General features: G+C 40.5%; 1 protein-coding gene across 9 annotated transcripts in view; it reads left to right on the top strand.

The window, feature by feature from the left end:
* NR3C2 (nuclear receptor subfamily 3 group C member 2) overlaps positions 1-13333 on the top strand; it is a 365987-nt gene that overhangs the window by 255054 nt on the left and 97600 nt on the right. For all 9 annotated transcript variants that reach the window (XM_084970788.1, XM_084970786.1, XM_013978840.3 and 6 more), the window contains 1 exon segment: positions 5362-5478. In XM_084970788.1, coding sequence (XP_084826914.1) covers positions 5362-5478 — 117 coding nt within the window.

Genomic DNA, 13333 nt, shown 5'->3' on the forward strand with positions numbered 1-13333 from the left:
TCTGGGTCATTTGTGAGTTTGTTCCTGCCAATTAATTTTTTTATCGACTTTGGCTTGCATTCTTCTTTTTTTCCCTGGTAATTATTATTCTAGACATTCTGGAGACTCCAGATTCTATTAGAATTCTCTGGAGAATGTTGAACTTGAGTCATTTATATTACAGACAGGTCACTTTGACCTTATAGGGCCTTTGCTTTCTGCTTTTTTAGGGTAGGTCTGTTTTGGTGGTGCCTTTCACCCTAAGGTGAATGTCTCAGTCCTGGAATACAGTGGTCCTCCTAAGGCAGGGACCTTCTGGAATTTTAGTAGAAAGCCCAATGTATTTATTGAGTCCTTCTAATTTAGTAGGATTCAAACTCTGTGTCCACGGTGATGAGTAGTAGCTGAAATGCCTGCCCAGCTCTTTCAAACCTTAAATTGTTTCCCGCCTGGACTGATTGGAGTCTCATGCTGGGGGCAGAGGTCAGCCTCACATTTGAGGGCAGTTAATTTGTCCACCCCTCAAAATACCCTCCTTTCCAGAATAAATATCCTCCTCCTATTGTTCGCTGTTCCGAGAGTCCCAGAGTCTGTTCTCTGCTTTCTCCGGCCAACAGGACTGAGGATTTTGCTTGGTTTCTCTCCAACCTCCACCAAATGGAGTAAGAGTCCAAGGCCCTCAGGGAAAAAGCCATTCAAACATGAGTCATGTCTAGGATGATTCTCTTTTGTCAAGAGTCAGTTATCCTCCAGCTTCTGCTTGCTTTTGGTGGCTCCCCAATGCCTTCGCATCGCTTTTTCTCCCCTTCAGTGAATTTTTTTTTTTTTTGCTTGTTTCTTGTTTGTTTGTTTGTTTTGTCTTTTTAGGACCATATCCATAGCATAGGGAAGTTCCCAGGCTACGGGTCAAGTTGGAGCGGCAGCTGCCAGCCTACGCCCCAGCCACAGCAACACAGGATCCGAGCCACATCTGTGACCTACACCACAGCTCACGGCAGCACCAGATCCTTAACCCACTGAGCAAGGCCAGGAATCAAACCTACATCCTTGTGGATATTAGGTTTATTATTGCTGAGCCACGATGGGAACTCCCGTGGATGTTTTTTTATTGTTCTCTGTAGGTTTATCTAATTCAAGCTATTCTGCCACTTTTAGAACTGGAATTCTCCCCTCAGTGGACGTGTGATCCGAATACGTCTTTGTTGTCTTTGCCACGGCCATTTTTTATCCATGGGATTGTTCCCGAGGCTCTGTGTTCTGACCACCATATAGCTTTAACTTGCCTGGAGGCCCTCTTGGAGAACTTTCCAGTGGAATGTTAGGCGTGTCCTCTGCTTCCACTTTGCCTACGTAGAGCTTCACCTTCAGATGAATGTTTATAGAATTCAGCTCAGGACTTCACATCCTGTCAGCAAGAATTTCTTCAGCCACTGAATCAAATGAGTTTGTTAGCTTGTCGTTCAAAGGTCCCCAGCATTCTGCGTGTCTGCCGTGCGTTAGCGTTACAGTAGAAAATCACTTGCCCTTGAAGGCCTGGGGTGTGACTTATTCTGGATTAGCTCTTTTACCCTAGGAGAACATAGTATTTAAAAAAAAAAAAGAATTGATCAAAAGTTTTAAGTCTTCTAAATGCATTCCCTTGTTTTCATTATGGGTATTTTGGGTGGCTGTTATTTTAATTTTTCAACATAGAAAATCATCGCTTACCCCTTAAGGATAGGACATATTAACTGTTTGTGTAGGTGCAATTCAAATCTTTAATGTTTACACAGCTAAAACTATAAATGACAGAGAATCATCTTAAAACTAGTGTGACATCCCTGCAGCTGTCCCTTACAAGCCTCCTGTCCTGCTTGTGAAAGATGAATTGGTGGCTGGGACCACACTGGTTGGTGGAAACCAGCTGCACTATTTCAGATATTATACCAGGCAGGAATTTTTTTGCAGGTATTAACAGTAACATAGGTTTTTGAATGGTGCTCAATTTTTAAAAATCTTTAGAGAAACACATGCTGTGGCACAGGGGTCAGGGATCCCATGTTGTCTCTGCAGCAGCTTGAGTCACTGCCAAGGCATGAGTTTGATCCCCAGCTCAGGCCAATGGGTTAAGGATCTGGCATTGCTACAGCTGTGGCATAGGTCACAGCTGTGGCTCAGATTTGACCCCTGGCGCAGAAACTTCCCTGTGCCACAGGTGTGGCCCAAAAAAATCCCTATAAAACAATCTTAACTTGTACAAGTCTGTTTTTAAACACATAGAGAAGAAAATCTTCTAGTATTTGCATAAGTCAGCGGCCATTTCTTATGCCTTCCTGTATGCCTACAACTAAGGGACTTAGTCATGTCTTATCAGATTCACAGGAATAGAAAGAACTATGGCCTGCCCCTACCCCCAGCCAAATGTTTTATGGCCTGGCACACATAGTAGGTTTCCAGTAAATATTTGCTGAATTGAAATCAATTAAAGCTACTTTTAGTTATTTCTTTGGATGTGAAAGTTTATTCAGTTGAGTGTGAAGTGTAGATAAAATCTTTGGCTTTGTATTTAATTTCACACCATGAAAAAAAAGGCTCATAATGCTGGTTGCCAGTGGAATACTGGGTGATAAAGTAGAATATGCCTCATTCTTTGACTGTCTCCCCTTTACCGAAAGGCAATGAGAGCAGGGAGTTAGGTCGTATTTGTTACTATTTCCTCAGTGTGTCTCATGGTGCCTGGTGCCTAGTGGAGGTTCAGCAAATATTTTTTGAATACATCAGTGAATAATAGGGATAGGGTACAGTTTTACATTTTGCCTTTGCTTATTGTTTCCAAAGAGCACTTAAAACATCCTGTTGAACCACCACTAAATCACATTACAAGCTATGTGCAGAAAAGCCTCTGGCCTCAAAGTACAGCATCATTGCCAGACTTACTGAATTCTGCTTCCGGTTCCACCTTTTGGGGAAGTGGCAGTTCTACCATGAATTTCTTCTTGGTAACAATGGTAATAATAATTGCCTTACCTCTAAGGTAGGGTTGTTGTGAGGCTTAAATAAAATAGTGCTGTAATAGGGCCTTACGTTTTTATTTTTAAAGTGGTAACTTAAGATATTGCACAGCAACATGAAATATTATATTAATCGGTTCTAGTGTTTACCATGGGTATTGATTGCCTTTGTGTAATTATCTACACCTACCTATATTCCCCAAGAGCCTGCAGTTCTTTAAGAAGTCATTAGATTATTGTAATGGTGGAGTTTCATTTCTTCACTTTGATAGATTTCCCTCTTCTATCCCTGTAGTTTTATTGCGATCATCATTCCTAAGGTTTACCATAATGTAACAGAGAATGAGCTCTAGATTAAATTATTTTAATATCATTAGGCAATGCACATTATTTTTATTGAGTATTTGCTGTAATGTACTTAGTAATTCTCAACCGAGAGAGCCTAGCGCTGCTAGGCTGAAGGGAGGGCTTTAGAGCCTGTGCCCTGCCTCCCTGTCATCAGGAGAGACTCCCTTTGCTCTATCCGGATGTTTTCAGTGACCCCCGACTCAGTCCTCAGACTGCCTCCCTTTCCAGTCTCCATATGATCTCATCCAGCCTCCTGGCTGAAAATAATGAGCACGAGCTGATTGCCTCTTCTAAACTCCAGACCCGTGAGTCTAATCACCCCCTTGACACTTATGCAAACTTAGCATGTCCAGGCCAGAGCTGGGGTAGTTCCCCATCAGCCGCATACTCCTCCTGACTCCCGTTTTAGTCATGCCAGTTCAATTTTTCTATTTGTTCAGCCCAAGAATCCCAGTGCCTCTTGAGCTCCCCCCCTTTTCTCAGATGGCTCCGCAGATTCTAGCAGCTCCCCCTTCAGAATGCACCTAGAATCTGACCATTTCTTCTCATCGCTGTCACTGCTGCCTCACTCACCTAACCCTCCATCCATCTTCCCCTAGTTATAGGGACAGCCTGCTACCCCATCTCCCTGCCTGGGACCTTAGTCCAGGGCAGTCTACACAGAAGCTGGAGTGATCCTATTAAATGTAAATCACATCAAGTCATTTCTCTGCTCAAAGCCGTCTAGGCCCCGTGGCTTCCCATCTCACTTAAAGTCATGAACATGATCCAGAAGGCCCTGTGAGATCTGACTCACGTTAGCTCTTTTTCCTCCTCAGCTCTTACTGTTCACTCATTCTTTCTGTCTTTTGAGCTTGGCTGTTCCTTAAGCATGCTGGTACCCCCCACCCCCATCCCTGCCCTCTCTTCATTTGCTTGTCCCTCTGCCCTATGACAGTTTGTCCCCAAGATGTCCACACTGTTAGCCTCTTTGCTTTCTTCAGACCTTTGTTTAAAGATCAGCTTCAGGTGAGGCCTTCCTTGAGCTCTTTCTAAAATGTCAGCACCCTCCCTCGCCCCCACCCTGTTCTATGTCCCTTCCCTTCTTTTTTCTCCCAAGCACCCATTACTGCCCAACATTTCTACATTTTACCTGATTACCTTGTCTGTTGACTGTCTCACCTTTACTGAAAGGCAAGGAGAGCAGGGAGTTTGGTCTTATTTATTACTGTTTCCTCAGTGTGTCTGAGTGCCTGGTGCCTAGTGGAGGTTCAGTAAATATTTTTTGAATACACCAATGAACAATAGAGCTAGGGTGCAGTTTTACATTTTGCCAGTAGAGGTCACTCTCAAAGCATATTCCATATCTGAATTCTTGGTGCCAGTTTGGCTTGCAGTATGAATAGTTCAGTTGTATTATTTGAGTTTTCCCATTGAAATCACATTTATAAATGAAGAGCAGGCAGAGAAGCTCAAGTAGCTGCAGCAGTTGGGGGTTTGGGATTAGCAGATACAGACTATTATATAGGATGGATAAACAACAGGGTCCCACCATAGAGCACAGGGAACTCTCTGTATTCAATATCCTGTAGTAAACCATAATGGAAAAGAGTATGAAGAAGAATATAGTATAACTGAATCACTTTGCACAGCAGAAATTAACACAGCGTTGCAAATCAACGATACTTGAATTAAATACATTAAAATATAAAAATCAAAAACAGCCGCAGCAGGGCTTTGTTTAGATTGGTGCTGAGTGATGTCTGAATGAAATGTGCCCCATCACCTGAAAGGGAGCATGCCAGGAAATTCAGACGGTGGGGAGCGCAGCTCTACTTATATGGGAACCCGTTGGAAATAAATGTAGTGTTAAAGCTTATCATCCGTAACCTAAACTGACCATTCCTGTGCCTATATTATTTACAAGTTTTGTTTCCCTTCTACTTTTTTGAAGAAGAGATTTCAAGGCCAGAAATAGGAAGTTTAATTATCTAATTATACATATTAATACAGTTAGTACTAGAATAGTCTTTATTTTAACAATTTTTAAAATTATTTTATTCAGGGCAACACAACTATTTATGTGCTGGAAGAAATGATTGCATCATTGATAAGATTCGAAGGAAGAATTGTCCTGCCTGTAGACTTCAGAAGTGTCTTCAAGCTGGAATGAATTTAGGAGGTGAGTTTTTTGTTTTCAGTTCAATAAGGAATTGTTAATACATGATACAACACCACCAGGTTCCATGTATTCTCAAAATTGCAGATGAAACCAGAAGGAAGCAAAGATTTCTAAAAATCTAGTAAGTTCTGTATTCATGCTTAAACATTGTAGGAGAATAGTATTTCTTAGAAGGAGTTAAAAAGAAGTATGTGATGTGCCTACAGTCCTAGGGGAATTTTCAAGTCCTAGGGGAGTTTTCTAAGGTTCCAAGAACTGGGTGCATACACAAAACAAAAACAAAAATGAATGATGTTTTATATAGAACTGTAGCTAACAGGTTTTATTATGGTGTCTGTGTAAAAATAAGACCTATATATGATAACATTAACCAGATAGGAATATACCCCTGACTCTAGTAAGAAATGTAATAAAGGAAGATCTATAGGGGGAAAAAATGTTTAAAATGTTACAGGAACTCACCAAAAGAGTAGGGGAGGTAAAGACTGGAACCAAACACAAAAGTATACAATGTCCATGGACAGGAAGATTCAACATCCTAAAGACAGCAGTTTCCTTCAAGTCATTTTATAATGTAACATAAGCCGAACAAAAGTACCACTTGGTGATTCTAAGTTCCTAAAGAACAGCCAGAAAAATTCTAGAAAAGATAAATAATGAGGACAATTAGCTTTACCACCTAGTGAAGCATATGATACAGCTTCAGTAATTAAAATACTCTGTGTGTTTATTTACTGATGATCAGATCAACAGAAAGTCAAGAAATAGATTCAAAAAATATGACAATTTTGTATGTAATAAAGTTGGCATTTCAGATCAGTGGGGAAGGGATAGATTATTCAGTAGAAATTACTGTGACAACTGGGAAGCCATCTAGAAAACAAGAAAGTTGAATCCAAATGCTTTCCATCTTCCAAAATAAATTTTGCTCTTTCAGAGATTTAAACTTTAAAATATAACACAGAAGTACTAAAAGAAAACATGGATTATTTTACTATTCTACAAGTGGAGTATTTCATACTTATTTTTAATATAATGATTTTTATTTTTTTCATTATAGCTGGTTTACAATGATCTGTCAATTTTCTACTGTACAGCATGGTGACCCAGTTACACATACATGTATACATTCTATTTTCTCACATTATCATGCTCCATCCTAAGTGACTAGACATAGTTCCCTGTGCTACACAGCAGGATTTCATTGCTAATCCATTCCAAAGGCAATAGTCTGCATCTATTAACCCTAAGCTCCCAATCCATCCCACTCCCTCCCCCCTCCCCCTTGGCAACCACAAGTCTATTCTCCAAGTCCATGATTTTCTTTTCTGTGGAAAGGTTCATTTGTGCATACTTTTTAATTATGAAATAAACCCAGAAGTTCTAAGAGAAAATAATTGAGGAAGTCAACATTGCTTATGAATTAAATATTACTTCAAAGGTGAATAATAAGAAAATGGGGAGAAATGTTTGTAACTTACAGACAAAGGGTTTATTTCTCACATAGATAAAGAGCTCCTATAATTCCGTACGAAAAAGAAACCAACTCATTAGAAAAATGAGAATGAACAGAATATGAATAAAACATTCATAGATAAAAGAATAATAAAAGAAATGAAGTTGGTTCTTGGAACACAGAAAAAGATTCTCAATCTAGTCCTAATAAGAGAAACTCAAATTTAAAATGTGAGATGTAATTTTTTACAAATGGCAAAGATCAAACATTTTTATGGTACATAGATGAATTTAGAAATGAAAGTGAAACTCAGTGTTGATCTCGTGCATTTTAGGTGGAAGTATAAATTGATATAATCCCTATGGAGAGTGATTTAGGTATTTCAGTAAAATGTTAAAAGGCATATACCTTTTGGCCAATTCCACTGTAGGAATTTATCCTAAGTATATTCTGGCAATGTAAGAAATGATAGATGCATAAGATAGTCATTGAAGCATTGTTAAATATAAGACATAATTTAAATATTTATCTGTTCAGAATTGATTAAATAAATTACAGAATCCTCTTCAGACATTAATACGCATAAAGGACTGATTTTCAAAATACTGCTTAGTGAAAGAAGGCAGGTTGCAAAATAGTATGTTTTGTATACTGCAAGTTATGTATCTACTTTCAAAACAGAATATATACAGTATAGAACATTTCTGAAGAAACATACAAGAAACTAGTGCTGGAGGTTGTCTCAGTGGAAAGGACTGGGTAGTTGGGAGACAGACAAGGAGAGGAAGGACAATTAATTGTCACTGCATATTCTTCTGTGCCTTTGAATTTTGCTTGCTGTATTGTATACACAATTGACCTACTTAAAAGGAATAAAATAACTGGGGAAAAAACAGAGAGACATTATCCTTTGCTTTGATGAATGAACCAACGGGCTAGTCAGGACTAGGGAGGAACATGGCTGCATGCAGAGCAGAGCAACTTAGGGATCAAGAGGAGGATGACCTGTGGTCAGCGGACCAGAACTGCTCCTGTGAGAGCGTATCCTGGATGCCTGGAGCCCAGCCAGAGCAGCCCACGCTGGTCAAGAGGGAGGGTTCTGGAGCCACACTCCCCGGATGGAGGGGAGGGTTGAGGGGGCGGGGAACCTTGTTCTGCTGCTTCCGGACCTTGTAACCTCAGAGGCAAGTTACCACCTTTCTGTGCCCCTGCTTCCTTCTCTTCAACGTGCATTGATCAGCATACCTACTTCCTAGACTGTCATGAGGACTAAATGAGTCAGGGTACAGTGGGAAACAGGGCACCACTCAGTGTGCGTCCGTGGTGTAGGTCCATAGCACGTTCATACATGACCCGAGGGGTGTGATTACCCCATGTGCTGGTGATGCTGAACATCAGATGCCCAGAGAAGTGAAGCCACTTGCCCCAAGATGCCACAGCCAGTGAGAGGATGAGGCTGGATCTTGGATCTCCAGATTCCTGGTCTGGAGTTTCCGATGTACCGCACAGCTTCCTCGTCCTAACATCTGAATCAGCGCCAATGTGACACCAAAGATCACTTTCCGAAGCGTTATGTGTGAGGATCAGAAGAGATTAATAATGTAGAATCAAAATGGCACCATGGATGGTACAGCTGTTGGTTATAGAATGAACTCTAAATCAGGTCTGTAAAATCTACCATCTGAATTTAAACACACAGACACACTGCTGAGGTATGTGGCTAAGTATCTCTATGTAATTTTATATAACTTTGCAAATTTCATACATTTATAAGAGATATATAATTGTATATATATTGTGAATATCAGTTATATTTTTTTCATTTCTTAAAGTTTTATTGAAGTACAGTTGACTTACAATGTTGTGATAATTTCTGCTGGACAACAAAGTGATTCACTTATACACACATCCATTCTCTTTCAGATTCTTTTCCCATATGTATTATCACAGAATATTGTGTGGCGTTCCCTGTGCTGCACAGCAGACCCCCATCGGCGACTCATTCTGTAGACCTCAGTGTGCCTGTGCCAATCCCAAACCCCCAGTCCATCCCTACCCCCTGCCTGTCCCCTCTGGTAACCATAAGTTTTTTTTCAAATTCTGTGGGTCTCTCTCTATTCTGCAAATAAGGTCACTTGTATCCTTTTTTTTAGATTCCACATATAAGTGATCTCATACAAGTATTATATAATCACACTTTATTAAATATAATTACTATTGATTATTATCAAATAGCCATACTTACAATTCCTACCTCACAGGGTTGTGTTCGGGATTAACTGAGTCCATACATAACCTTTATTTTTTTTTTTCCCACCCTTTGTTCTGTTGCAGCGTGAGTATCTAGACAAAGTTCTCAATGCTATTCAGCAGGATCTCCTTGTAAATCTATTCTAAGTTGTGTCTGATAAGCCCAAGTTCCCACTCCCTCCCCCTCTCATCAGGCAGCCACAAGTCTTTTCTCCAAGTCCATGATTTTCTTTTCTGAGATGTTCATTTGTGCTGGATATTAGATTCCAGTTATAAGTGATATCATATGGTATTTGTCTTTGTCTTTCTGGCTCATTTCACTCAGTATGAGATTCTGTAGTTCCATCCATGTTGCTGCAAATGGCATGATGTCATCCTTTTTTATGGCTGAGTAGTATTCCATTGTGTATATATACCACATCTTCCGAATCCAGTCATCTGTCGATGGACATTTGGGTTGTTTCCACGTCCTGGCTATTGTGAATAGTGCTGCTATGAACATGCGGGTGCATATGTCTCTTTTAAGTAGAGTTTTGTCCGGATATATGCTCAAGAGTGGGATTGCGGGGTCATATGGAAGTTCTATGTATAGATCTCTAAGGTATCTCCAAACTGTTCTCCATAGTGGCTGTACCAGCTTACATTCCCACCAGCAGTGCAGGAGGGTTCCCTTTTCTCCACAGCCCCTCCAGCACTTGTTATTTGTGAACTTAATGATGGCCATTCTGACTGGTGTGAGGTGGTATCTCATGGTAGTTTTGATTTGCATTTCTCTTATAATCAGCGATGTTGAACATTTTTTCATCATACATAAACTTTAAAACAGTTTCTCAACCTCTGCACTGCTGACATTTTTGGCCAAATAGATGTTTGTCCTGGGGCCATCCTGTGTGTTGTAGGATGTTTATCAGCATCTCTGGTCTCTACCTACTAGAGGCCAGTAGCTTCCCCTTTCCCCCCCACTTGAGACAAACTTTGCTAAATATCCCCTGGGTGGCATTGGGACCCGCGGTTTAGCAATAATAGTAAATAATGGTAAGCATTATTTAATCATGAGATATTTTCTACTAAAATATGTATTCCATCAGAGGAGAGATTTTGATCTCTTTGGTTCATTGCTTTATCACCAGTGACTAGAACAGTGCCTGGCACAAAGTAGGTGTTCAGTAGTTATTTGTTGGATATAAGCATGGTTAACTGGCATTTTTGAGGGTTCTGTGTTCCAAGCATCCTGCTTAAGCCAAAGAAAGCTATATATCATCCCTTTTAAACCCCACGTAACACTGTGTGGATACATACTAGTAACCTGTGTGTTTTAGAAGTGAGTTCAAGGGGGGCCCAGAGAGGTTAAAGAGCTGGCCCAAGGCCACAGCGCCAGGGAGTGGTAGAGCTAGAACTGAGATCTCTGTTCCTGGCACCAAAGCTCGTGCCCAGCATCACTCTGCTGTATGACACAGGTCCACTGTTGATAGATTGGCATATTAAAAATAGCCCAGGTGACCTATTAATGGCAGCTGTGGCACCCAGGCTTCTTACTTGTGTCCGTGATGGCCTGTAAGTAAGGTTTGTTCACAGTACATGATACAGAACTCACATATCTTGATGTTGGTTTCTGTATATACAGAAGAGGTTATATGGAGTTTGGTAAACTTTTTTAGAGAAGAAGCTGCCCTTGAACCTTGAGGTCATTGAAAGTTATGAGTCAAAAATGGGCAGTGGAAATTAATATGTATGAAAGTATTTAGGTTCAAGTTATAATTTAACTACATTTGGTTTGTGGATTAAATAATTAACTTTCACAAATTCTCCAGTTGTGGTAACATAATATTGTTATTTTTCTTTTATAATTTATTTTGAAGCCTTGCTTTTTGTTTCAATTTGGGCAAAAAGTAATGCAAGTGATTTAGTTATATTAAAATAGATAATATGAATTTTAATGTTTTAATGTGATTTTTTTTTTTTTTTTTTTTTTTGGCCGCACCATGGTGTGTGCAAGTCCCTGGGCATGCCAGGGACACACCCCAGACACAACAGTGACAATACCAAATCTTTAAACACTAGGCCACCAAGGAACTTGTGAAGCAGTTTTTTAAATTAAATATATGAATGAAATTAAATATATGAGTGAAAAATTTTTAAATTAAATATTTGAATGAAAACCTTTTTATACATGGTCCAGTCTCACTCTGGTTTTCCTAGCAAAGCAGGGCTTCCCAGAGTTTTTATCCACCTTCTTTCCAGCTACCTCTCTTGGGAGTTGAGGCAGACACAACCCCATAAATGCTAATTTTCTGTTAGGGAAAATTAGCCCATTTTCGGGGACAAAATTAGCCTGTCCCCTTTCTAAAGACTTTGGGAATCCAAAGTATTTTAGAATATTTTTCTTCCTATCCTATCAGCTGGTTAGCATGTCAACCTAACTGTGTCCCCAGATAGGCCACTCCATTTGAAAGTGGAAGGAAGAAGAGGAGCAGGTTTCTTTGTATCAGAAATAAAAGCCTTCCACAGTACCTCTTGTCACAGACACTGTCCTTTTTTTTTTTTTTTTTTTTTTTTTTTTTTTTTGTCTTTTTGCCTTTTCTAGGGCCACTCCCTCAGCATATGGAGATTCCCAGGCTAGGGGTCTAATCGGAGCTGTAACTGCCAGCCTACTCCAGAGCCACAGCAACGTGGGATCCGAGCCGCGTCTGCAACCTACACCACAGCTCACGGCAACGCCAGATCCTTAACCCACTGAGCAAGGCCAGGGATCGAACCCACAACCTCATGGTTTCTAGTCTGATTTGTTAACTACTGAGCCACAACAGGAACTCCCAGACACTGTCCTTTTGCCTTACAATCCCACTGTACTTTAGGCTGCATGCAAAGGAAAATAGAGCAGAAGTGAGAATGTCCACAGAGAAACTGAAAGGAAATCAGCAGTTTTTCTGGCCCCTGGTTGGGCCTGCCACACCCCCTATAGTCCCCTAATAGTACATCTCAAAAAGGCCTGGGTCTGTTTCCATGAGCCTTGACTACTTTGCATAGCCTCTTCCAAAGGAATTCATCACTTTGCTGTTACAGGCCAATAATCTCAAGAGGAGGCTCTACTTGTCTTTTAGATTGTATGTGTCTTCAGCACAGCGTTAAGGCTACGTGGCCCTCAGATCTACTCAGCACTGTGTCATAACCTCTGTGGGAAAAGAATCTGACAACAAATATATATGCATATGTATAACTGATTCCCTTTATTGTACACCTGAAACTAACACAACATTGTAAGTCAACTATACAATAAAATTTTTAAAAAAAGAAGAAGAATGAGTCCTTTTGTGGTGTTTCAACTTGACTGCATTCCGGCCATGGAATATAGAGGAGATCTTCTGTTCCAGTCTTCCTGCTTACAGCTGAGGAACTTGGAATCCAAGATTATTATATCATCAGAGACTTGAAAAACACAACCTAAGGAGTCTAATACAGTTGTCTTTTCTCTTTTCCAAGCCCCCCCCAACCCAGTTCATTTTTTATCAGATAGGCTCAAGTCCACTTTCACATTCCTTTCATAAAGACTCCAAAATAGCAGACTCTTTCTTCCGGTAGCTTTAAAAATGTCAATTTCACAAACCACAGGCTACTCCTAATTCTGGTTTCAGTTTCTTTCCAAGCTATCTACAGCTTTCCTTAATCCCGACCATCACTTTTATTTGGTTGAGCCGGAGCCTTTAAAAGGTGGCCAACTCCAGATCCACCTTTTTTTTCTCCCTTGGAATGGATCCTGTCTTGTGAAAAGAGAAAAAGACCCTCAGACACAGGAAGCAGTAGCAATGGCAGACCTCATGGTTGCTCTTTTGGAGACTGCAGAGAAGGCAGCAAGGCGAGAAAGGAAGAGAAAAGTGAGGTTAATGCTGGGAACCATTCAAAGAAATGGATACTCCTATATTCCTGATAAGAATAGAGCCAAAGAGGAGTTCCCGTCGTGGCTTAGTGGAAACGAATCCAACTAGGAACCATGAGGTTGCAGGTTTGATCCCTGGCCTCGCTCAGTGAGATAAGGATCTAGTGTTGCTGTGAGCTGTGGTGTAGGTCACAGATGCAGCTCAGATGTGGTGTTGTTGTGGCTGTGGCATAGGCTGGCAGCTATAACTCCAATTCGACCCCTAGTCTGAGAAC

This window comes from Sus scrofa, chromosome 8 (genome assembly GCF_054392235.1).
Source record: "Sus scrofa isolate SSC_HxYL_T2T_F1_AM1 chromosome 8, Sscrofa_HxYL_maternal_Yorkshire_Landrace_v2.0, whole genome shotgun sequence".
NCBI classification, from domain to species: Eukaryota; Metazoa; Chordata; class Mammalia; order Artiodactyla; family Suidae; genus Sus; species Sus scrofa.